The 26,235-nt window shown below is 37.7% G+C and overlaps 2 protein-coding genes across 4 annotated transcripts in view; both read right to left on the bottom strand.

The window, feature by feature from the left end:
• Positions 1-16,977, bottom strand: part of myot (myotilin) — a 33,224-nt gene extending 16,247 nt beyond the window's left edge. For both annotated transcript variants that reach the window (XM_042493755.2, XM_042493757.2), the window contains exons 1-8: positions 16,819-16,977; positions 8,640-8,689; positions 7,677-7,848; positions 6,495-6,557; positions 6,180-6,321; positions 4,696-4,719; positions 3,940-4,059; positions 3,620-3,824 (exon numbers count right to left, since the gene is read on the bottom strand). In XM_042493755.2, coding sequence (XP_042349689.2) covers positions 3,620-3,824; positions 3,940-4,059; positions 4,696-4,719; positions 6,180-6,321; positions 6,495-6,557; positions 7,677-7,848; positions 8,640-8,647 — 734 coding nt within the window. In that variant the 5' untranslated portion in view covers positions 8,648-8,689; positions 16,819-16,977. The remainder of the gene's footprint in view (positions 1-3,619; positions 3,825-3,939; positions 4,060-4,695; positions 4,720-6,179; positions 6,322-6,494; positions 6,558-7,676; positions 7,849-8,639; positions 8,690-16,818) is intronic.
• Positions 16,978-19,076: 2,099 nt separating this feature from the next.
• Positions 19,077-26,235, bottom strand: part of LOC121947856 (mitogen-activated protein kinase kinase kinase kinase 4) — an 87,071-nt gene continuing 79,912 nt past the window's right edge. For both annotated transcript variants that reach the window (XM_042493011.2, XM_042493012.2), the window contains one exon: positions 19,077-26,160. In XM_042493011.2, the coding sequence (XP_042348945.2) occupies positions 26,077-26,160 (84 nt within the window). In that variant the 3' untranslated portion in view covers positions 19,077-26,076. The remainder of the gene's footprint in view (positions 26,161-26,235) is intronic.

The following is a 26,235-nucleotide window of genomic DNA, read 5'->3' as shown; positions in this document are numbered from 1 at the left end:
TCAAAAGTTTCACCTGACAACAAACAAGGCAACGGTGAAGGAAGCTTAAATTATGCTACACTGCCCCCATGATTTCCAGTGGCACTGCTCAGTTTCATCCCTAAGCTTTATACAAACGTGCACAACTACAGACAAAATGAACGCAGCGTATGGACAGAAGGCTTTGTCTGTCTACATATCTAACGTTAAGCATAAATGAGCCCCGAGTGAGAGTGATGTCACAAAACTGTTATTTCTAACTGCCATTTTCAATATTATGAGGAAAATTGACATACAATTGTTTTGTTTTGGGTTTTCTTTCTCTTAAATGATAAATATCAGAAGACTATAACATGACAACTTTTTTTCTTGGTTAGTAGTAGAAAACAGCACAAACACTGTAGTAAACATTAGGCTAATGATTACAAAAACAGAGCTCAGCTGGTATTGGTGTATTGTTACTGCAGAAAATGTTACTGTGCATTGAAAATGTGTCAAACATTCAGATCAGATATGTATTGATACAAATGTATAGTTTTGCTAAGGACCAAATAAACTGTCCAATCATAGCTCTTCCTTTACATATTTGACCATTCTATCTTTTAATAGAGTTTGTCTAGTAAAAACATTTTGGTGTTCAATAGATGAATAATTTCAAACATTTCACATTAAAATGTTATTAGTTAGTCAGAGTTAATTCCAAAACATAAAACATTACACAGTCACTCTTAGATATGCTATGATGCAGAAGATCTCAAAGCAAAAGGACAATTTGTTTTTAAAGCTGAAAGTAATCTTTATCCAACCATTATAACTTCAAGTTCTCATCATTTATCAGAGCATTATTTTACTAGAAAAAAGTCAAAATCAACAGTAGCTCCAGACACCATATATAATATATTTGCCTAATCAAATAAATCAATGCAACAATTACATAAACCTCTGGTTGGCCAGAGAACCTCAACATGACCTTAAAAGCCAGACTGCTGCCAAAAGCTTATGAACAACTGTTGTTGTGTGAAGCACTGCGGAGGGGTGGGGGTGGGGGGTTTTGAAGGACACGGACGCCATGTCTGCACTTCACATTACAGATGAGATCATAGCCCTGGACTCTGATATAGAGTGGACACATTACACTCCAGCCAAACATATTTCACACCATGAAATACACACTGGGTATGAATATGAACCAAAAGATCAAGTCAAAGTTACCAAACTGAATCAAACATCAATGAAACAAAATCTCAAAAGCTAAAACACTACTTTATACATCACTAAATTACATCTGCTCTGTGGTCGGCTTCTTCCCTGCGGTATTTTTCATCTGCAGCGATATTACTGAACTTTATGTGGCATATCTATATCCGGTATTTCTTAAAAGTTGAGAATATATTTGTGGTGCAATATTAAAAACTGCAAAAACAATTGTATTTACAAGCTAGTGTCTAAAGGATGAGACTAATTTCCACACTTTGAGCGCACATCAATGCACCATCCCAACAGACATGTTAATCAGTCACTTCAGTCCTCGCAGTGTTTTTAGTATTTCCTCAAGCCTACTAAAGAAAGTAAATAAAATCATGAGTAGGGCACCCATGGAACCATAAAATAAAATCAATAAATGAGACACACTACTAGTAACTGCCTCACATTTGATAAAATAAATCACAGTGCCATATGTTCACCAATATGAGCTTCAGTATGACTGCAGGTGAAGGGTTAAGTCTGAAGGACACACAGCCCATATCACCACTCAACAGATGAGCTCATAGCATATTCTAAGGTACCACTTGGCTAAAGTATGGGCTGTCTGGCAGACAGCAAACACAACTCAATAGCACAATGAAGACCAACATTTAAGGTGCTTCCCTAAGTGGATCCCTGAGGCAGCTCCAGATGATTTCCAGGAAAGTGACAGTTATTTCAGACAGAATTTCAGTTCACTAAAGTAGATATGTAGCCGATGTGGAGATTTCTACAACTCCAACATCATCTGCAATTACTGTGTTTTGGGGTTGTTCAGCTACAATTTAAAAGACAAGTGTTGAGAGGATTATACACCACATTTGCAGAGGAGACCTCTAGCCAGCAGTGATTTTTATTGAGAATGACGTCGATGGATAGCTTAATTGAAATTACCTGACGGCTATCTCCCCTTACCCTGTTTGAAAGAGCTCTAAGCCAGATGACACAAAGCCCCCAAAATAGACTAAAGTCCACTTTCCAAGTGCTCCCAACATAGTTTGACCTTTTCAGGAGGACACAGCGCACACACAGGACGTTTCCATGAAATAAACAAGGAAGGAAAATTAGCTTGTTTAAAGATTAACGCAGATGCAGAGATACATTAACGTAGAATTAAGATGTTTAAACGGCGACGCCACGGTTGAAAAGCAGCTGCCAACTGTTTAAAGACGAAGAGGACGTTTTCTTACCTCGTTAAAGTTTCTGCACTACCGTCCCTAAACTTCACCAACGTGAATTTACCGTCTGAATGAAACTGGACTTTCCCTGCGTGAGGGGGGATCCACACTCAGCAGCGGGAGGCTGGACTGCAACAGGTGACACCGCGCGCTCACGGGAGGGGGGGCAGACGGGTCGCGCGGGTGCAGCTGATTGGTTCAGTTTCCCAAACGCTCAGCATCGTCATCACTGCATCCATTCAACCTCGCTTAATATAGAACCATTTTTACCACTTGTATTCCACATTTATACTTGAATCTTTCAGATATATTGATAAATACCGGGGAGGGTTTTTTTTTGTGGTGACACCTTATGTTTTGCATATGTTCAGTTTGAGAATTGTAAATAAATAAATAAATGAATAGTCTAATATACGTATAGAGCATCCCATCTGACTGAAAGGATGCCCTTTTTAAAAATGTTATTTTCTGTTTATTCATGTTCTTTTTAAAATTAGTTAGTGTTTTACAGCCTCTCTCAAAAGCTGTGTTCTTTGTTATTATGTCATCATCATTCCTATTAGGTAAGTCGTTTGAAGACCGAAAGGAAGAAAGAAAGAAAGAAAAAGAAAGAAAGAAAAAGAAAGAAAGAAAAAGAAAGAAAGAAAAAGGGATCTAGGTGTTGCTGCTTGATTTTTAGAGTTTTAGATAATTTTAGAATATACAACAGCGACCTCATGTGGAGCCATGGAAGAACTACAACAATGTAAATGACCTTTTGTTAAGCATTTGCTGCTCTTAAACAACTTAATTTGAAGAAATGTGCTCAATTCTAACAATAAAAAAATACATTTTTGTGACTGACAACTACTTGCAGGAAGAATAACAGTGCAAGTTGATTTAAGTTCTACATAAACTGTGTTGCAAGAAGCTAAAATTATAAGGTCAAGGGTCAAAGAGGATTCCTGCCTGTGCAAGAGTGCAAGAAAAATAAGGATTGTGACTGTTACTCCAAAATAAAACCATTTCATGGAATGAACAGGGTACAGTTCTACATCCTGCTCCAACCTCTGGACATACAATAACACCTGGATCCAGAGTCTAAATCCACACTATAAGCTCTGAGGCTCTGAGACACTGTAATGCTCACTGTAAATAAAATGAGAGACACCTAAACCAAAGAAAGTCACTGACTAATGCTGGTGTGTGTTTGGTGTGTGTGTGTACCATCCACTCACTCTGCAGTAGGGACGTTATCCTCCACAGAGCTGTCCGGCCACTCAGGCGGGGGGAGGGTCATGGATTCAGGCAGCTCAGATGGAAAGTCTTCGCTGCTCTCTCTGAAGGAGGAAGTCTCCTGTTGGAACGCCGCCTCCTTTTGCTGTTGGGCAGAAACCGCTTCCTGCTGACAAACAGCCTCCACCTCCAGCTGCTCCTCCAGGTCTGCAAGAGATGAGTAACTCTAAATTCAAGACTGATGGTTTATACGGTATCACTGAATTCAACAGGTGACCTTTTATTAGATACATTTTGGTGCTGTATAAATGGACTGTCTGACCATTGTAAACTTCCAGCATTGCTGAGCAGGAGACTGTGCCGAAGGGGTTGTGGGCCACACATTTAAACAGGCCGGAGTCTTCTGGAAAGGCCTCTGTGATCACCAATGTACACAGCTCCTCTGAGAGGGTGACAGAACAACGTTAATGCAGTTTTTCATGAAATCAAAAGTGACGTTTATACACATGATTAAAGCTGCACTGTGTAAAGACCAAATAAAGTACTCTTACTGAGTATAGAGGTGACTAATCAAAATACAAATTCTCGAGAAAGCACTGAATGAACAAGAGCATGTTACATTTATTACTTAATACGTCTAATTAACAACATATTACATGATTGCACCATTTAAGTTCAAAACAATTACAAGTACACCCTGCTGACAGCAGTTCTGAGCACTACATTTGAAATATAATGTGAAATATAAAACCATATGTCAGTCCAATAGCTTTAACCTCTGTGGCTTGTGACCCCTTATAGTGAAGCTAATCCCTCATCACAGGCGTGGCCTTACCCTGGACATCCAACCAAAAGAGTCATTTTCATGGAGGATTTGTTCCATTATGAATGCCATCAGGGGACCAAAGAAGTGAAACTATTCAGTTTTTCACAGAAATAAAACTTAAGTTGGTTGTTTTTTTTAAATGAGAAAAAATAAAGTATTTTCTGTATCAGATTGACCCTGAGACTCCCCACCCCCTCACTTTGAGAACCAAGTCTTTAAACCATTATTATATAACCAATAGTTTGTACCTACCGGGCACAGATGCTGAGCTGGCCTCTGGGAAAACAGGAAGAGACAAGAGTTATTTCTTATAAATCATCAGCTGCTGCTACACATCTGAAAATATTCATTTAGCAGCTCAACAGTGCAGTGTATGTTAGAGAGGAATAAACTTCACTTTTATGTAATAATACTGCCAGACAGAGGACCAGTAATAATATATATGCTAATGCTGAGGTTATCTGTTAATGCAGCAGTGGCGCCCCAGAAATTTTTTCACAGGGCTGATAAGATGGGGCAACTAAAAATCTTGAGGTGACACACCAAAACCGAAAAACACAACTGAATTTGAGGAATTCTTTTATGCTGTTTAAGCATATAGACTAGTTGAAAACTATGTAAATACCTGTTACTTATTATCTTTTTATCTGATGTGCGCAGACTAATACAGTTAACATTTTGAGTTTTACAACAATCCTGTCTGACTGCGCTGGTATGTTTTAGGAGATTCATTGTTCTTTACAAAAGCTGGTCGTGCTTTTCCTTAAAAAGACAAATATACAGCTTTAATTTGAAGTAATGCATTTTGATAGTAAGAAACAAAACACTGACAGGGAACAAGCCTTCCCTTGTTTAGGGGAGAACGGTGGGTACACATTTCATTCAGACAGCTTGAGCTGAGAGTTTAAGGGTCCTCTTGAAATGGCCATGCCAGTTGTTCCCTCACCAAAATTAACCCTAATTTTGGAGTATTTATATCACCCCATTCCCAGCAAGCTAGTACAAGGTTTTCATTAGGGTCGCAAGTTGTCTTTATTTGATCATTGGTAACATAAACAATAAACTAACTAATTATTTGTGATTTAAAAAAAACCAAACAAAAAACAACTTTGCTTCATCCAAATATTACCAAATGCATTTTTTTCCTCAATCGAAGCTCAAACCAACATATTGCATATTTGCTGACAGCACTGCAAAGCCTATGAAACATTAAAATATATAAATAGATAAATGAAACACACTGAATATAACTAAATGATGCTTTGCCCGCCTTGTCATTGAACAGTTATATTGCATCTTTTGTTTGCTAATGTTAGTCATTGAAAGTCATTGCTTTTAAAATACACTGTTCAACTGACTATAAGGTAATAGGAGATTTTACATTGTTTATGTTTAAGAATCAAATCTTTATTTGATTGATTATATTTCACATGTTCAATCGAAATTCTTGATGAGCAATTAATCAATCACTGATTCATCGCTATTATCCCTGGTTTATACCAGTTAATGTGTTAGGTTGTCTAATTTCACAAGTTGCCAAAATACCTTTATGCCATCTAAATAAATGAGCGTGCTACAGCCTCCTAAAGACAGTAATGTCAGCCTCCAGTATTTTTGCAAGGGGTGGGGGGGCAATCAGGGGGCAAAAATGATTTTGGTCACTGTAACTAGAATCTGAAGTCAAATTTGTGACTCATGTCTGCGTCGTCATATGACCCCAGCCCACTGCCACTCACTCTTGCGTAGTATCCTGAAATCATCCGAGTCCAGCACTTGCTCGTCCTCTCTGTACCACAGGACCTGCAGGGGAGGAGTCCCCCTCAGTCTGCACTCCAGGACCACCAGCTGGCCGTTCACCGTGGAGACATCGTGGAGGCACTGGCAGAGGCCATGATGACGGATGGAGAAATGGAGAAAGGACAGACAAAGAGGAATATCATAAAATATTATTGAAATCAGTCATACAAATTTTTTCCAGATTTTTTTGTTAAATAATTTAGTTTTAAACTGATTTACAGTACAGATACAGCAAGCAGTGGAAAGTGTTTTACCTTGACAAACGTAGGGGGCACTCCATTCCCTGAGTACTGTTGATTGTAGAGGGGACTCTGAGTCTGGAAATGGAAAATAATATATTTAAATCAACATTCCACTATTTTAATTATTAAGCTACCATCACTTCTAATAGTATCTGTTGATGTCCCAGCATATTACATTAACCCACTCAGAACCAAACAAACAAACACACAAAAAATATTTCAGTGATGGTTTTCTACTATAAATGCACTCTTAAATCAGAATTTTTTTTTTTTGGATTGGAATGCCTTAATATATGTTTTTTTTCTTCTGTCCATTCCAGTGAACTAAGAATCTTAATGCAGAAAACAGTTTAAAAACAAAAGGCCTAACAGTTAAAATGACAACAAAACTGAGAGATTATCTATTTTTCACGAATAATTATCTTAAATCAGTGAATAAAGTGATGCTTTAAAACACAATACATACATTTTCTTTCTATTGTTTTTGTCATTGTGACTCAAAATATCCATAATTCATTAAGTATTTCATAAAAACAGTATGTGAAAAATCTCCAGAGATGAATATTCTTTTAACATAATCAATGACGTGCATTAAAAGCTGATTGTGTCAATATTTCCCTGTTTAAAATACATTTTTCTATTCGTTTTCCGGTGACGCACAAATCCACAGCTCATTCCACAGGACAGATATTTTTGTAAAAATCCTGAGTAAATGCTATAAATCTCTCATATGTTTTTTTTTTTGACATGTGCAAGTAATATTGAATCTCATGTTTATTTTTAAAGCTGTTTAAACACAAACAATGTATTTTTACTATATGATTAATAGACCGAAACATTCCTGGCTCTTCCAACTTTCCTCACGGTCAGCCACGCTTGCTCAAAAAGGGGGCATCTCTCTACTGCAGTTGACTTTAGATGATGTAAGACGCTGTGATTGGCTTATAGACATCTCATCAAATAAGTAAATATAAGTGGAGCCAGATGACAGTAATCATAGATCCAGACGTCCTAGAAAAGTAATGTCTGTTGGAATGGACAGGGGATCTGAATGGGTTAATTATACTTCATATTCCACATCTGAAATTCAGAAGTAAAGGACAATAATGCGACGTTCAGCTCCTCAGGAGTTTCATTTAGAATACTTAGTTTACTATATACAGTGAGGGGATTGATGTGAACGGATGTAGCTACCCTCTGAGGGCTGACACTGAGCGGCTGCACCAGGCTAGAGTGTCTCTGAGCGAGGACGGTGGAGGAGGAGCAGGCGGTGGAGGAGTAGGAGGAGAGCTCTCGAGAGGAGGATGACGAGGAGGAGGAGATGGTCAGGGACATGGTGCTGGTCTTCTTCTGCACGCTCTGGATTCTACACAGACACAGCAATATTAGGAGAATATTACATCTGCGTGTGTTTCTTTTCTTGATTGTTTACATGGTGCATTTTACCTGGTAACGCTTTAACCCTTTAAAACCTGGAGTGACATCACTTTTCTTATGCTGCATTCAGACACCTTCCACAAATATTTAAACATCGGCACCCTTGAAAGCAAACTGATTGAACTGATTTCTTTCAAAAACATGGGGAAAAATGCAATGAGCAACTTGGTAGAAAAGTCATGCAAATCGCAAGAAATTAGTAAAGACCTTAGAAAAATTATTTTTTTAAAAGCTTGGGAATTTTTTTTAATCATAATTATTAATTTAAAGATATTTTACACAATTATCATAATTTATAATAATAAATGAATAATTGATCATTTTAAATGAAAATTCCAGATAATTTTCCTGCCCAACATTCCATTTTTTTGTTTTTTCATTGTTTTGCTAATGTCTTGCTTATTTCTGCATCATTTTATCTTAAGTTGGTCCTGCTGCCTGAAATCTGTCCAGGTCTCAAACTGCTAATATGTATTACTGACTATTGCAATTTGGTGCAAACTGTTTTAATATGAACTGAGCAATCTTCCAATGTCATTATTTATAATTATACATCTTTACACCTCTTTATACCTGAACCTCTTTTTGGGGTTTTAAAGTTTGTTACAAAATCACAAAAGTTTTTCTACATTCAGATTAAACGCAGTTTAAGTGTGTGTGTGTGTGTGTGTGTGTGTGTGTGTGTGTGTGTGTGTGTGTGTGTGTGTGTGTCTAACTTACTGAGCCATGTTTCAGGCGTACCAGGGGGCAGTGACAGAGGTTGTTTTACTCTGCAAAGACAGATGCAGAGTGTCAGACATGTTACACTTTCTCCAAACACAGCTTATATAGCAGTTATCACTGATATACAAACCTGCCTGTTACTGCCAGCACCAAGGGGTGAAGACATTTAGCTCTATAAACAATAAGCAATGCAATGCAAGGGCCAGAAAAAAACCTTCTTGGATACTAAGCAGTTTTTTTTAGTAATGTTGGGACATACAGTAGCAGCTGGGTAAAGTGTTCTGCTCAGTGAGGAAAGACAGTTCAAATCTAAGCTTACTTACATGCATTTATAGTAGCAAAATGCTGGCTTCTGCATAAACAAAAACTGTAAGGGCAGTCTTGATGAAAGAGTCAGATCTTGATTCATTGTAATCTGTTTCACTGATGGGGGAAAATACATTTAAAAAAGCTTGGGAAACTGATCCTCATTTTCCTGCATTGTTTACAGATGGGGAAAAAAACTAAATGAAAAATTAGAACAACAATTATATCTCTGAGCTTCTGCAGGATAGGTATCGTCTAAGAAGGCGCTTGCATGTGTTATTCCCTAAAAAATCCCTGAGAGAAAAAACACAAACACATTACCTTGAGGAAACACAAAGTGTTGGATTCAATTTGACCCTGTCCACATAAACCACATACATGTAACACATTTGTCCAGATATTCATGAAACACACTCAAAGCAGGAGAAGAAGAAGAAAATCAAAACATCAAACAGATTCAATCCATTACAGACACAAGGGAACAAAACATATGAAATAAAATTTAAAAAAATAAAACATAAAAGAAGAAGACAGAAGTCAGTCCCTTTTTTCAGAGGTTTAAATGTTGTGTGAAAATGTTAAAATGTTAAGTGAAAGGCATCTTAATGCGTCTCAAAAAATGTATGTGGATCCAGCCTTTAAAGGGTCAACACATGTTCAGTCATATATTTTCATATCTAATGTTGTAACGTGACAGACAGTGAACCTCATCAACTCTCGTATGACCACAGAATTACCACACACACACACACACACACACACACACACACACACACGAATATGAATACCAATGTGTGCTTAAACACACATGCACAGACACAATATGGCATACTTATGTCAATTTTCAGATCTGTAGTGAACAATTCAAATCTAAATGTGCAATTTGCAACAGATCTTGTCGATAACACTGTCCTGCCTGTTGAGTGTCTTTCACTGTCGGGCCAACACATGCATCACTTCCTACATCACAAAGTGTCCATCGTGGTCTCACTTTGTTTAGCAAAAGTGTTGGTGTGTTGCAGCTAATCATTCATTTCACACCCAAAAAGCCCCCCACAGACCGCAGCCTGCTGCCCTCTGTGGCTGTGTCCTGGGCCCAGAGAAGGAGCTGACAGAGGACGCTGAGGTTCAGGTTTCCGGGCTAAATTAAACTCCTGCCACCTCCCGAGCACAGCAGAGACTCTCTGACCTGAGATAAATCTCTGTGTCTCCATTAACGAGACACATACAGACAAACAGTGGAGGGTAAAACTCTCCTCCACACCACATCTTCACCCCTGTTCCTTCTTTAACCCTTTAAACCTGAATACTTTTTTTGAAAAACATTGGGAGAAGCTAATAAGCAACCTGACAAGAAGTTACGCAAAATTAGCATGATTTTTTTTTAAAGGTTAATGACCTGAAGATTAGCACAAATAAGATTAAAAAGAATAAAATAAAAAGACTTGACCTGAAAAAAGTTCTAATATACAAACACATGCACATATTTCCACGACATAAGTTAAACACGTAAATATTATTATTACATTTTCTAAAAATTTCCCGTTTCTTTTTTTTAATACACAATTCACAATTCACACTACAGAATTTTATCTCTCCTTTAAAAAAAAAACAAACAGATTTTCAGGTCATTTTTTTGTAATATTTTCTTAATTTCTTGCAGTTTGCAGGGGCACCTCATGCCAAGTTGCTCATTACTTTTGTCCCAAGTTTTTTTAAGAAACCAATTTTTTTCAGAGGTTTTAATGCTTGTAAAAGGCGTCTGAATGCAACACAAGAAAACTGATGCCAGTTCAGGTGTTAAAGGGTTAACCCCCTCCATATGAGTTTCTCCTCTCTGACTGCCCGCCGGTGGAAGTGCTAGATAGAGATCTCAGCATTGACATCCACGTACACTAAACACCTTCAAGACCAGAGGATCACAGTTTAAGAATAAATAGCCGCAGCATGTACAACATCCATGTGTGCATGCAGTTTTCCCCTCAGATAAACTCCCAGCAGGTGTGTTTGTGTGTCTGTGTGTACCTTGGTTAAAGCCTCATGTTGATGAAACAACAGCTGCTGCTCAACCCCTCGTATCAATTGTCTCTTGGTTACATAAGCGAAGGATTTATAGCAGTGGCAACAAGCTGCATTCACACATCACCACTAATCTGCTGCTGGCGAGCAAGAGATGGACACACACACGCAGGAAGTGGTGGACAAGTTCAATGATGACCTGAACAAGCACATAATAGTCATAAAATCAAGGTGCAGTAAATGTTCAATTTTAAAGGGTTACTTTATAGATTTTGTATTGCATTTCTATAAAGTTTGGGATTTAATTTGGGACAGATTAAAAAAACAATCTACACAATCAAAGCAGCACCAGACAAAAATTCCCAACTTTTAGTCTTTATCACTATGATGTAATATGTGAGAATTCACACACTGCAATGTCCTCACTGATTATGTTTCACAGTGGGGTGAATTATATATCTTGTGATATATAAACCACAAAAATATTACTGTACAATATTACACGTGTGGAATCTCATGAGGAATTACCATAGAAATATTATCAATTAAGATTTACTTAATTTAATATATAACAATGTGTTGGTCGATTCAGAGGTGAATAATATTGGCTGAACAACATTTGATATTTTTAAGGTCTCAAATAATGCACATTTTCAGGTTAATATTTCGGGTTTTTACTGGAAAACTTGTTGCCAACCTATGGTATATGTACCACTGGTGTTACATGAGCTCCCTCCAGTGGTGTGCAGAGGAATCTCCGAAATACTTAGCAAATAGGCTTGCTTTCTTTCAAAACAGAAGGTGAAGAAGGCAGTGAGCATTAAAATAAGAAATGACTCAAAAGTTAGCATGATTTTTTAAAACAGACAAAAAAAAATTAAAAAACAAGGAGATGACCTTGTAAATCGTAATTATGCTGTAACATAATTTTAAATATGGAAATATGATAACTATAAATATTTTTTCCCTAGCTCTTTTCAAATAAATTTCTAAATCTAATTTTTTTTTTTATTGCTAATTTCTTGTAATTAGTGGAACAAGTTGTTTATTGAAAGAAATCAAACCTATTTGCTCAAGGTTCAAAGGTTTAAATATTTGTAAAAGGCGTCTGAAAGCAGCACTTGAAAAGTGATGTCGCTCCAGGTTTCAATGGGTCAATACATTTATCTTAACATATATAATGCTTATAATGCAGTTATTGATTTTGGGTATATATCTGCAAGTTCTGTCAAAAATAAATAAAAACAATTGGTCAAAAAACAGTATTCTATAAGTAAACTGACATAATGCTGCATCAGTTGGAGCCCACTCTGCTCCTGTGGGGACCAAATGAGGTTCCTGTAGTCGCTGACTGACCCAATAAACTCCACTCGTGACCTTGAGTCATGTTTGAAGCTTCAGGCTACTTTTGGATCTTGATCCATAATTTAAGAAACACATTGTACCAACAGATTACTCCCCAAATAGCTCACAACAAACTGGCCTGCAGGATGTTTGCCTGTGTGGTTACAGTAGCTGAACTGCTGCAATATAATCTGCTGCGTATGTGAATTAACCAGTGTTGGACCTCTATGTTGTTGTTTGCATGTCGCACTGTTTAAGCCTTCAAAACCTGGATCAGCATCACTTTTCTTGCGCTGCGTTAAGATGCCTTCATGAGGATTTAAGACTTCGAAATCTGAGCAAACTGGTTTGCTTTTATTGAGAACATGGGGGGAAAAAAGGCAATCAGCAACCTGGCAAGAACTGTTTTGCAAAATACAAGAAATTAGTGCATTTGGAAAATTAATTTTAAAAAAGCTTACAATAATTAGAGATTTTTTATTGGATTATTTATATTCTTTTACACATCTTTTAAGTCATTTCCTTGTTTGTTTGTTTGGTAATATTAATTGGCAATTTTGTTGTGCTTTTTATATTATTTTTGTGCTAATTTCTGGGTAATTTCTTCTTAAGTTGCTCATTGCCTTTTTCCCAAGTTTATATAATAAATCAAGTTGTTTTCTGAGGTTTTAAAAGAGTTAGTATTCATCAGACTTTTCAAAAATTAGCTTTCAAAAATTTTGAATTATCAATTCAATTCAAAATTTTGGCCTAATTTTTAAATATTACGCATGTCTGTAAAGGTAAATTCAGCATATACAGCTACACAGCACAACACAACACAACACAACAAACACACTATCTATTGTAGTGGAGCATTTTGACCTAAGGTACACACTGTGGACTTTATGTGTCAATAAAAAATAACTGCTGGTATTTTTAACACCGTGTATCCTGCTGTGTTAATCATCATGTTCATCATCCCAGCTGTTCATAGGACAGAGTGGCTGCACTTTCTCTGATGTTCAGAGCTGTGTCTTACTGTGTTTTTGAAGACAGAGCCACCTGTTCTCACCAGACCAGAGAGAGTTAGACGTTTCGGATGAGTCATGGTGAAGAACTCTGTCACACAGCTTCCTACATGCACAGTAAAGTGCTCAGAGTCTGGCAGTATAGATATAGGATTCGAGGGAAACACTGCAAGGTGATTCATTTTTCAGCTGTTTGTTGCCATAGATACTATATCCTCTGGTTGGCATCATTATGTAACTGATTCCATACATTAACCCTTTGAAACCTGTAGCAATGCCACTATGCTGCTTTCAGACTTCTGTAACAGCTATTTAAACCTTTAAACCCAGAGCAAATTAGTGCAATGTCCTTAAACCAAAAAAAAAAAAAAGCAAAAAAAAAGCAAAGAGCAATTTGGAAAGAAATGTTCAACAAATTGCAAGAAATTACTGGATTTAGCACATTATTTTAAAAAAGCTAAGGAGAATGTCTAAGGAAAAATATATTTATAATTATCATGAATACACATTAAAATAATTTAAGATCATTATTAAAACTTTGGAGCATTTTTTCCAAGTCTTCTTTGCTTTGTTTTTTTTGTTTTTTTTAAATTTTTATTTGTTTGTTTTTTATTTTAATTAATTTTCAGGTAATTTACTAATATCTTGCTAATTTGGGGGTAATTTCCCCTTTCGTTGCTCATTTTCTTCTTCCCATGTCTTTGAAAAAAAAAAACTCATTTGCTGAGGTTTCAAAGAGTTAACTGTATATCAATTCCCTGTTTTTTAAACAATCTACAAATTGCAACTCAAACCATGCACTGCGCTTCTTAATCAGATGGCTTTATCGTTATTATTCAATCAAGGGAAATGAGCTGTTCTGGATTCCGGCAGATTCTGACAGAGATTCTGGTTAATGAAGTTAAGCTTTCAGGAGGAAAAATGAGGACACCAGCACCAACACCTACCCACAACCCCTTGTTAAATTTAAACAAACCACCCACTACGTAATTCCACACCTGCGCACAACACTATGAAGCCATGAAACACCCAGCAGCTCTCAGCTGTGGACCGATTTAGCGCAGCAGCATATTCTCACAGCAGAGCTGGATGAGTGTGAAAATCTACCAGTGAACAATCGTTACATAAGTCTGTGGGCTCATCTCTGACTGACAAGGCTTCGAAATTCAAGGAACAATAACACCACACACTGCAAGAGACTTTCATCCAGTGCCCAAACGACAACCAAAAACACAATTCATACACACCAACAGTGAGAAACTCTGAAGCCTTCACGCATCAGTGTGAATCAAAGATACACTTTCTTGGCACTTTATTACTTGCTTTTTCTATCTCCTATCTCTCTTTGTTTGCACCTGACAGAGAGTCACTGTAGATAATTTCATTGTATGTTTACATATAATGACAAAAATCTGATTCTGATTACAGGATTAACAGGATTCATCCTCTGGGTAATATGATCATCTTAACCAAATCTGAAGGCGATCCATAACTGTTGAGATGCTTTTGTCTGGACCAGAGTGATGGACAGACAGACTGACGTTGCCACCGTGAGATCTTGAGACAAATTCCTAGAGCGGCCATAAAGACGATACTATGAAAATAATAATAATTCCAGTGGATAACTTTAATGTAATATTTGAAAGGAGCTTCTGTCCATCAATAGAATTATATCTGTGTGAACAATTTTATCTCATTTAACCACTTGAAAACAGAGCAAATTGGCTTAATCTCTTTTAAAACCACAGTAGGGAGGCAATGAGCAACTTCACAAATTCAAATTCACAAATTATTAAAATGTTATAAGAAAACCTTCCTAACCTAACTGTTAGCACGCAAGAAAAGAAAAGAAAGAAAGAAAGAATCAATCAAACAAGGAAATGGCTTAAAAGTGCTTGAAATGAAAATGTAATTAACTTTAAAAGTCTAATTATAATTAAATAATTATTTTCTAATATTTCTCTGTCTATCTCTTTTAACTATTTTGTCTATTTCATTTTCTTGTCAGCTTTCCTTAATTTCTTGCAATTGTGCAGCATCTCTTGCCAAGTTGGTCATTGACCCCCCCAAGTTTAAAAAAATAATCCTTTTTTTCTTTTAGGTTTCAGAGGTTTTAATCCTTGAAAAAGGCATCTGAACGCAGCAAAACAAAATGGATGTAGATTCATGTTTCAAAGGGTTAATGGGGACGTAAAACCCTGACTTTACAGGCCCCGCATTGGGATGAGAAATAAGAATCTTGCCTTGTTCAGCATCAAGTTCTGGGTCTGAATGTGATTTCAAAACTATGCTGGGATGTAAAGCTACTATTGGTGAAGAGGAGGAATCCCTCTTCTTGCTGAATCTTCTCAGTTGCATCACTCTGATGAAAGCTCTTAACCCTCCACCTCCATCTCCAACTCTCCAATTCTCCTAACTCCTCAACTTGTCTGCTAGCGGTACCGATTTAGCCCAGACTGGGTCACCTGATCTCCCTGTCCACCAACCACAGCTCAGCAGCTCAATACTGCGTCATGCAGGCATGCTGGGCTTGCACTGTGACCCCCCCCCACACACACACACACTCTGCCACCCACTCAGCTTTGGCTGGTATGTCTTGTGTTGCCTCACCCTGCAGACTATATAACTGACACACTTTTTTTTTTTTTTTTACTTCTACCCTTTAAACTCCACAACGGATGTAACAGATTGACAGATAGAGACGCATATAGACAGATGGAATGATAGATAGATTTAGAGATGTAGATAGAGATACAGATATAGATATATAGGTCGACAGATAGATAGCCTATAGATATATTGAGATATAGATATATAGATAGATTTAGAGATGTAGATAGATAGATAGGTAGAGATATAGATAGATAGATATAGAAACATAGATAGAGAGACAGATAGCCTATAGATAGAGATATAGACAGATAGATAGAGAGATAAAGAGACAGATAGAGAGATAGATATAGAGGTATAAAGGTATAGAGGTATAGATAGATAGATAGATAGATAGATAGATAAGCAGGTGGGCATATGGGCACATGACACAGCATATAAATTTAGCTGCAGACAGATCATCCAGCTGTCCTCTTCTTTCTGACTGCAAACTCATTCACCACATTCAGTCCAGCGCTGCCCACAGTATCAATAACATGCAGTCCCACGCAGGGACCTTGTGGCCCTTGACCAAGTGAATTACAGCATTTGATCATCTGATTACCGGAGCAGTATCTATCATGACACAGAGCTATGCATGAACCATGACACTGAGCTTTGCTGGATTTACACCCTTGATAGAATTTGTAGCTTGTTCTACAGCTCATATATGTGAAACAAATGTCAAACACCAGAGAGCTGGCCTCACCCTGTGAGGGGATCTTGGTGTGATTTAGTTATGTTGCACTTCTAGTGTTGACCCAACCATGCACATGCGAAACAGGCCCAGCTGCACCTTTTACACAGTGCTTTATCCCAAACTCTAACCAAATTATTCTCCTCCTTACCTGTCAGTCCTTTTCCCAGCAGGCTAAAGAAAACAACAAATGTATTGATCCAGCAGGAAGTGTCAATGATCCAAATGCTAAATGCTAAACTGCTATGTGACTGTGTGGCTGCCAGTCATGGCTTGGTCGCCGGACGCTCCCAGCTCTGAGCGAGCTGACACACACATTTACACACAAACACACAGAAAGGGGTGTGTGTGTGTTGAGGGGGGTTGTGGTGGTGGAATGGGGTTAGGAGGGAATCTGAGGCTGGTGAGGGGGCGGAGGGGGGATGAGAGGAGGGCAGAGGGTGAGGTACTAAAGGGGCAAATTTAGAGCGGAGTGTAGTGTTCGTCAACAGTGATGAACTCACCGCAGGGCAGAACTCAAACCAGTCAGTCACCTGTCTCTGTGTTAGCTAATGTTAGCAGCTAACATCAATCCAAACCAACACTCAGAGAGAGATCGACTGTTGCAATCATACAGGGTCACCAAAAACTAAAAAAAAGGCTCAAACAATTTCAAAAGATGAAAATGTGTGTGATGTGTAGCAGCTGGAGGCTGTATGACCTGACTTCATCCGAGCGTGTGAGATTGGAGCCAGGAAACCTGCGACCGGTGCCAGTGAGTCTTCAGAGGATACATGAGATGAGTCCTCTGGAACTGAGAGTGAGAGATAGAGACTTCTTTCAAACCCAATCTTAAACAGAGAACCACGCTAACAGAAGACAAGGGTGTACTGGAAGGTAACAGTGTCAATAGCAAAGTTAGTAGTATTTAAAGATCAGCCACCTTTTTATTTAACCCTATCCTGACCCAGACCTTAAAGCGGACAAATTATGCTTATTTTTAGATTCATACTTGTATTTAAGGTTTCAACTAAAACATGTTTACATGGTTTAACCCTTTGAAACCTGAGCAAATTGGCTTAATTTCTTTCTTCATGAGAGGATGGCAATAAGCAACAAAGAAAAAATGACCTAAACATTTGCAAGAAATTAGTAAGTACAAAAAATACCTGAAAATTAGTTTTTAAAAAAAAATAAAATAATAAAGCTTTTTCCCCCCTAGACATTTTCCATTTCCTTTGCATTTTTCAAAATAAGTTTTCTTTTTGTGAAACAAAGTTGTTCATTGCCTTCTTCCCCATGTTTGCCAAGGTAATTGCACCAGGTTGGTCAGGTTTAGAGGTTTAAATACTTGTGAAAGGCATCTGAAAGCAGTACAAGAAAAGTAAAGGGAAAAGGCTTCAAGGGTCAATATTCCAGAAACACTTTATTTTCTAAAAACTGTCTCTGCTGGAACACCTGTGTACACCCTCTGTCTCACACACTTCATTTTAGCGTCTGTGTCTTTAAGCCTCCCTCCTGAAAAACCACAGTCTGCTTTGATTGGTCAGACTTTAAGGGTCATCAGTGTCTTTGTGTCTATATTTTACTTGAATTTACTGAAATTATTTCTCAGATCTGATGTCAAGGCTTAACATAACATCCTGGGATCCTTAAATCCATCTCTGCTCTTAGCCCATTGAAAGATGAAAAAATGTTCCTTACCGCATCCTGCCAAACATGTCATCCACCTCATCAACTTCTTGAGATTTCGCTCTTCTGATGTGTTTGAGATTGCTCTGTCTGAGTGGGTCTCCATGTGCCTCCCGTATGTGCACACAAAATGCTGACCAAACATCCACTGAAAATTTCAACTGCAGCCTTCATATTTCTCGACCCAGACAGAAAATGATGTGCAGAAAAATGGAAATATGGTAGGTAATTTGCCCTACAATTGTTACTTTACAAATTACAGACATGGCTGATTCACATTGGATTACAATAATAGACGTCCTCCACTATTATTACAAATTACTGGAGGTCCTCACATAATATTCACTACAATTTCCACAGAAAAATCCCAAACAATAATTATCATAGCAAAAGAAAAGTTGTATTATATGCCTTTTTCCTAGCAGGATGTAATGTTATGTTTGTATTGCTGGGATGATTAACAGGCGTCTTTGAATAGATCATTTAAATTAAAAAGACAAAGGCATCAAGAGATTATGCCATCATAAGGAAATCAAAATAACAAATGCTTCTGTTGACGCTGTTGTACCAACAAGGACGCGCTTCTGTCACCATGACAGATGCGGCGTGTTCGGCAGACAGAACTGTTTGTCAGCGTTTCAGAAGTGGCTGAAAGGTTTCTCATGAGTCAGTGTTAAAGTAAAGCTGTGGGCAGATTACAAAATCATGTCAGGACAACTTTCAAAGCAAACAACAACACACCACTTAACATATTTATTGTTGTCTCACTGTCTTTTGCGTCTTTACATGGAAACACAAGTTAGCGTGTATTGGTCTCTAAGCAGGAGGGGTACAGTATATTATGCATCAAACATAGGTCCAGTGCAAAAAAATATAAAACAAGGTATCAGCTTTATAATGGAAAAGAGATGAAATGGTTGAGGGGAATATATATTCTTAAATATATATCTATATAATATTTGGTATCTTTAATTTAAATTTACAATGTAAAAGAACACAACTGCCCTGTGTCTCTAATGAAAAAAATCAAACATATTGCAAACAGTTTCTTTTTCTAAGAGTTGGGTAACTTTATAAAGTCCATAATATAAACTATTGGCTAAATCTCAACTTTGGGAAATTTCACTCATCAACAGACAATGCCAGCTTCACATATTTCATTATGAGCCTATAGCTCTATCAGGACGATTACTTGGCCAATGAATGGAACAAAGGTATAAATCTTCACTTTAAAAAGTTGTAGTCAGTAGGCTTGTTTCCATTAACCCTCAAAGTGAAATTGTGAATACAAAACACGCCTAATGGAAACACGTCAATTAAAAATTAATCCAAAAAAGCCCCCATTTAATTAAAGAAAAACCAACTCCCCTTTATTGCGAAAAGGTTTTTATGCTTGCATGAGGTGGTATTTCAGGTGATCTGAAAAAGCCTTTAGATTTCACGTTTATAGGTCACATAACGTACAATAAAGATTGAAAGAGTCGCTACAAGAGGTGTAGTTGCATCACATAGCTCTTCAAAAGTTAAGCAGACCATCCGGACATTTTGAAACCAACTATCACCTCTCAGAAATCCCTCATACATGGACACTCTTACGTTTCGGGGCTTGCCTTTCCGTTATTGCTGCCATAACACGCCTATGTCACCTTTGCTTGGAAATAATGACGGTTAGTGTGGTGGCTGCAATAGAAATAAACCTGCTAATGTTTTGAACATCCGTCGAGATGCTTCTTGGAATGAGAGAAGTTGCAAAACATCACTCGATAGAAATGCAGTCATCTCGGAATTTGTGCTTTATCGACGTCTTGAAAGTATCTCTTAAGTTTTGTGCAAATCTGTAGTGGAAACCCAACTACTGTCTTTGTCCTCCTTACCTTAACCTTCATCATCTATACATATTCAGCTTTTCTATTTAGCGCCCTGTGTTAAAATGCTGGCCCTATTATTGGCTATATTGATTCTTAAATTGAGTTTTTCATTTGAATATTGTAGCCAACAGCAACATGTTTTTAAGCAACATCCATGTTCCTTCTGTTTAACTGACACCTGACTCAAACCACCAACCACCTCCTCTGACTCTGTCCTCCCTTCCCTCGCAGACTGAATTCCTGCTTACCGAACACCTGTTCCTATCTACATCACACCCTCCTACACAACACACACACACTACACTTTCTTTAGAACTGCACCGCTCATCCACAGATTTCTGCTCATGCACAGGCTTGAAAATAACTGTTGTAGCCTAAAACGATATAACCTTCTGACGAAGAAAAAACACATTATTTTTCTAATTAATCAGCAATAAATTGCACCCTTGATGCCTAAAACATACTCAGCTGTTTCTCAAATTCCTGATCTTAGATTTATAGTTTCTTCTCTAACAATATAGATGCAATATATAGATGAAAAAAATACATGAGCAGCGGCTCAGAAATAATAGAGAAACGTGACAAAGAATGCATTGATAAGGTCGATCTGTTTTGAAATCAAATGTTCACACTTTATAATACAAGTGAATTTTGTAAAGTGTGGTCTAACAAAATAAAACTTTTCCTAATTTGGCTCAAGAGTCCTTCAACCAGGCTGGGGGAGGATGGAGAGAGCTGACACGAAAGAAACAATGGAAAAGAAGGAGACAATGGAAAGCTACAGAGAGATTAAGCCATCAGGATAAAGAGATAATGGTGAATGGTGTTAGAGAGGCCGTGGATGGATTGAGGAAAGAGTTAAGCACAAGACACAGAGGGAATTAAAGGCTGCGGCGAGGAAAGACGAGTTGACAGAGTGAGAGGAAAAGAGTTGGTGGGAGAGTTGGAGATGTGAGTCACTGCGGGCCTGAAACAGAATCTATCATCATCTTAAGCAGTGGAAGGTGTAGGCGGAAGTGCACTGATCTCTCTCTCTCTTATTAGTGCAGCTAGACTCAAATGTTTAGCACAGGAAGACAAGAGGAGACAGAGAAGTTTGTTTCTGATAAGCCACAAACATGTTCTCATTGTGTCTTGAAACAAACTGCGTCTTTAGATGACAAATGCATTAACGCACATATATAACACATCATTAGGTGTGACTCTGCCTCTGGACAGCTTGAGGCAGAATATTTCTGAAAGCAGGATGAAGAATGACGCAGATCATGACGATGTTCAATGCAATTTAGGCACATTTAGAGGAATGGCTTTAAGGGGGACCAAGGTGGAGAAAATAAACTTCTCTCAGAGACCAAACAAGATAACCTTCTGCGAAGCTATAACTCGATGCTAGAGGGACGGCAACCTGTTTTTCCAAAATAGATATACCTCCATGAATAACTCATTACAAGCCTGAATTAAAAAAATTTGATCAAATCTGTCATGGTAACATGACTGAATAAAATTAATAAATCAGTGGTACTCAAGCAGTTACATTATTGCTTTAAAAGGTAAGAATGTGAAATCACACTGTAATTGCATTCTCACAAATTTTTAGTTTGTAATGAAGAATTTAAGAGTCAAGTTAAAAAGGCCGGTTGATGAAAGGACTCATTTTGTTACTTATCCTCACGAGCTTCAAGTGTACAATTGATAACCAGACATCTAAGAAAGAGCATGTTGGCTAATGAAAGACCGCACATACAGGCTAGCTACTTTAAATTGTTTGTATTGTCTATGTAAATATAAGGTGTAGCTGATAGAACCACTACAGAAGTTAAGGACTAGCTCTGGTCTAGTCTCCTGTACTGTTTGGACTCTAATGGCCAGGGTCTTGCTCAGGAACCTGGCCAAACCGGCCGGTACTGTGCCGGCCACAAAGTAACAACTGACCAGACCTGACCACAAGCTAGCACAGTTCTAAGTATGACACGTCATTCACATATACAGGAGATATCAATGTATTTATGTCAAGATTTCAGGATAAAAGTTGTGACATTTAAAGCCTTATGACATTCACTCAAAAATGCATATTTTGTGCTAAAAATATATCGACTCCAAGCTATTTTATTGCTGTTGTGAGCTGCACATGGGAATAAATGTATTTCAAAATATTTTTTGAAGTAATTTTTGGGAAAATGTGTTTTTCAAATTTTATTTATTTTGAACTACAGCGTGTAAAATATAGTTGCCAAATTATTTTTAACATGTGGCGTCTGTACACAGCTATGTACAAAGAGGAAAAAGGCATATTGTGCTGCTGCTAGCCAAACCTCTGCAATATCATAGCTATTTGTTACCTATCAATGCATGCTAGAAAATCGACTGCAAGCTAGCTTGGCTTAGCTTCAGCCCCTGTTAGCTAGCAATTTGGGGTCTGTTAGCATGTTAAGATTAGTATTCACTCCTGTATTTCCATGCACTGTAGCCACTTTGGCTAGCCATCTGGTGTGGTGTTTCAGTTTCCCTCTGAAACAAATGCTATATGAAATTTGGTCACTTAGCAATGACACAATTATTATTAGAAAGTGAGATATTTTGTTGCTGCTAGCTAAACGTCTGGACTATCTTCGCCATATGTTAACTAGAAACTTTACAGCAAGCTAGCTTGCTGAGCTCTAAAAACTTTAGCCTGTTAGCTAGCATTTCTGCATCTGTTAGCCTGATAAAATTAAGTTTACACAACTGTTTTTCCATGCACTGTAGACATGTCAGCTAGCTGTCTCATCTGGCGTCTCAGTTTCTCACTGAAACAAACACTGTATGAAATTTGGTAACAACTTAGCAATGAGACAGTTATTATCAGACAGTTCATTCTCCAGTTCAAAATATTCTCACAGAACCAGCTGCAATATTTACATCAAGTCCATTATAAAAACTAAAACTCAAAGTATCACTGAAATTAAAATATTTGGTACATATTTTGATAGCCTCAACATTCAAGAGGGAATATAATATAGAGGATGATGTAACACAAAAGATAACTAAGTTATCCATTTATGCAAAAATCTGATGAAGGAGAAAATGGTATAACTAAAAATGGTCAAAAATGGACAAATTGCAAATTCACATTTGAAGGTAAAAACCAATTATTTCTTCACTATTAGAAAATTTAGCAGTGTCTAAAGCATACATGTAAGCTATTAAATATATGAACACCAGCAATATTAAATTGCATATATTTTGTTGCGTATTAGCAAGACAGTTTCTGCAGGATTTTTGCAGATGAATCTGGTATGTTGGTCTAGTTGGTCTATTCTTGTACGGTACATAATAATAAACAAACTATAAATTTTGAAAATATAGATGATCATTCAAAATTAAATAGTCAGTTTTGATTTGTTAATTATCTTACACAGTTTAATTCAATGACGCCAATTGATCAAAGCCTTCATCTTTGGTCTCTTGCTTTGAAGCTCACTATTGGTTCTGACCAAAAAAATCAAGGAAACGAGAGCTATATATATATTATACATCAGGCCCAGCTCATTGCATCTCATCACATCCAGGCTCAATAAAAAATCTCAAGGTGACCCATCAAAAACAGGTGTGCGTCCCATGTTGGGTAGTGTAAGAAATACTGATCCAAGTACTTCAGTTATATCTTCAATACTGACTACGGAATGGCTTTAAATGTTCTTAAAATTTCCACTTTGAAACAAAAGATTTCAAAGGAGGATATATTTCAAAAAAGCATGTACAAGGTGGCCATTGTGCAAAGAGCCGTGACTTCTACATGTTAGTAGAACATCAACCGCAGAACAGAATTCACATGATTTGATCTTGAAAACTTCAACCAGGTTTGTGAACCCAAACAGGAGCCTTCAAGTTCACTGTCAGGAGCTCTTGTTCATGTTCACAAACTCTGGACTTTGGAAGACCATGGAAATATCATGTACGGACTCTGCTCTGGGATGGAATTTCACATTCATAAGCCTATAATCCTGTACACATACATAAAGATGGCTTGTCAATTACAAAATATTTAGAAAACAGTGCATCTTACAAGATATTTACATCCTAAGCTGTACAAGACAGATGCAGAAAATAATTCTAAGCCTGATACTGTGGCCTTGTTTTAGATCTCTACTACTGTAAAGTAAAAGGCTCTTAAGGTCCTTATTATGGAATAATAAAACTAAAATGACATGGTCCAGATGGGTGATGGAGGGCATGCTCAAACTGGAACCTAAGAGGACTGGTGAGGTACTGCATTAAGACTGACTAAGAAACAAAAGCACTACTGAACTTATTTTGATGCAAAGTGTGCAATGACGCAAGTATCCCAAGAGATAATTGTTGTCTAATTGGCAACAGATTACAAACTAGGAAAATTTGACTTCGAACTCATAATAAGGGTTGACCTAATGAATAGTCTTAAGTTCGTGAACTATGTCTTCATGACAGTAATTCAGTTCTGACATTTTGTGTTATTATTAGGTCCATGGACAGTATATTTACAGCTATGAATACAGTTAAACATAAGTGATGATATCTATGGGTGTTACTGTCACCTCATACAACAAAAAAGGAAACTCTTTTTTTCAATAATATAACATTTGATAGTGCATAATGTAATACTGTCTAAAAATTAGATATTAAAATCAATAGAATAAGGATTCAATACAGTAACTGACTTATTTGTTTGGGTTCTTGATCTATGCTTATAGCACTGAAGAGAAAAAAACAGTACTAAAGGCCTTCATAAATAACACTGCTGAGGTACTGCAGATGGATCCTGGATCTGGGAAGATTACAGAAGATTATTGGGGGAAAAATTTGGCAAGCAACAGCAAAAAAATGTGGAATGACATACAGTAGTTTGTCCTACTGAATTCACATTTTGACTCCAACCCAGTCTTTGACATTTTCAGCGGATGTCAAAAAAGGACTTCTGTTCTTCTGGTTTCTCTTCCTTTAACAAATACTTGCATGAAGACAGACCAGAGACCAGCTCAACACCAGAGAAGGAAATAATCCTGTCCGGGTCTGTACTAGGAGGGTTATTACCCAGGAATGAATACTTGACTTCATCAGATGGAAAGGAAGCAGTCGATCCAGCATTACACCACAGCGACAAATTGCTAAAGCAAGTAGTGAAAAACTGATCGAAGCATAATAAGCCGAGTAGCTGGTCCGACAGAGTCCTTTAGAGATAGAAAATAAGGTTAGTTGATCCAGGAGCGATGTGAACTGATGAAGAAAAAACTGCTGTGGTCTTCAGTGCTGACAGATGACAGGACAGACGTCATTTTGAGGCCAGACGTTCACTGATGATCTGGTCTTGTTTGACGTCACCACACAATCAACTGAATCAAGCCATCGGTTTTGCTTCCAGGTAGATTTGGATAAAAAAAAAAAGGACAGAATCTTGATTTCTGCCACACCGGTGCTGTGATGGTTTGCAGCCTTAATCCCACTGGGAAAGACTTCAGGTAACTGTGGAGTTCAGATATGACAACAGGCTGTGTGCAGATGCTGACGCTGCTCGTTGAACCTTCTGTGGATAGGTGAGGTGGCAGTGAAGAAAAGCTAATTTTTTGCTTGAATTTCAGGTGCTGATATTTGTGTCACTTCAGCTGATTCAGGCTTCGGTATTTAAGGAAGGAGTCGGGATTCAAGCAGTTATGATCAACTCAGCTGTGAATCCACAGACATTTACACGAATACTGGACAAGACGGAGTGACGGATCAGGGGGTATTCCGTTGGTCTCTGTACTGTCTCCGCTATCCACAGAGATGAACATAAGTCAGCACAAATAGAAAAAAGGCATCACCAGCAAAATGAAGGCAGACACCACCAGTTGATCCCAGAGTAATGTGTCCAGTCATTACCAGCTGAACAGTGAGTTCTGTCCTAGAGTCATGAAGTAAATCTGACTGCTGCCTCCGGACTGCACCGAGGCAAAGAAGACCTGCAACAGGAGAGAGACACAACACAGGAATTATGTTGCCAGCTTACAATAATTTCATCAATACAGCTTACTGTG

This window comes from Plectropomus leopardus, chromosome 8, assembly GCF_026936395.1.
Source record: "Plectropomus leopardus strain MGB_pleo_1.0 chromosome 8, ASM2693639v1, whole genome shotgun sequence".
NCBI classification, from domain to species: domain Eukaryota; kingdom Metazoa; phylum Chordata; class Actinopteri; order Perciformes; family Serranidae; genus Plectropomus; species Plectropomus leopardus.
Note: the sequence above shows the minus strand (reverse complement) of the source record. Positions and strands in the feature narration are given on the sequence as shown.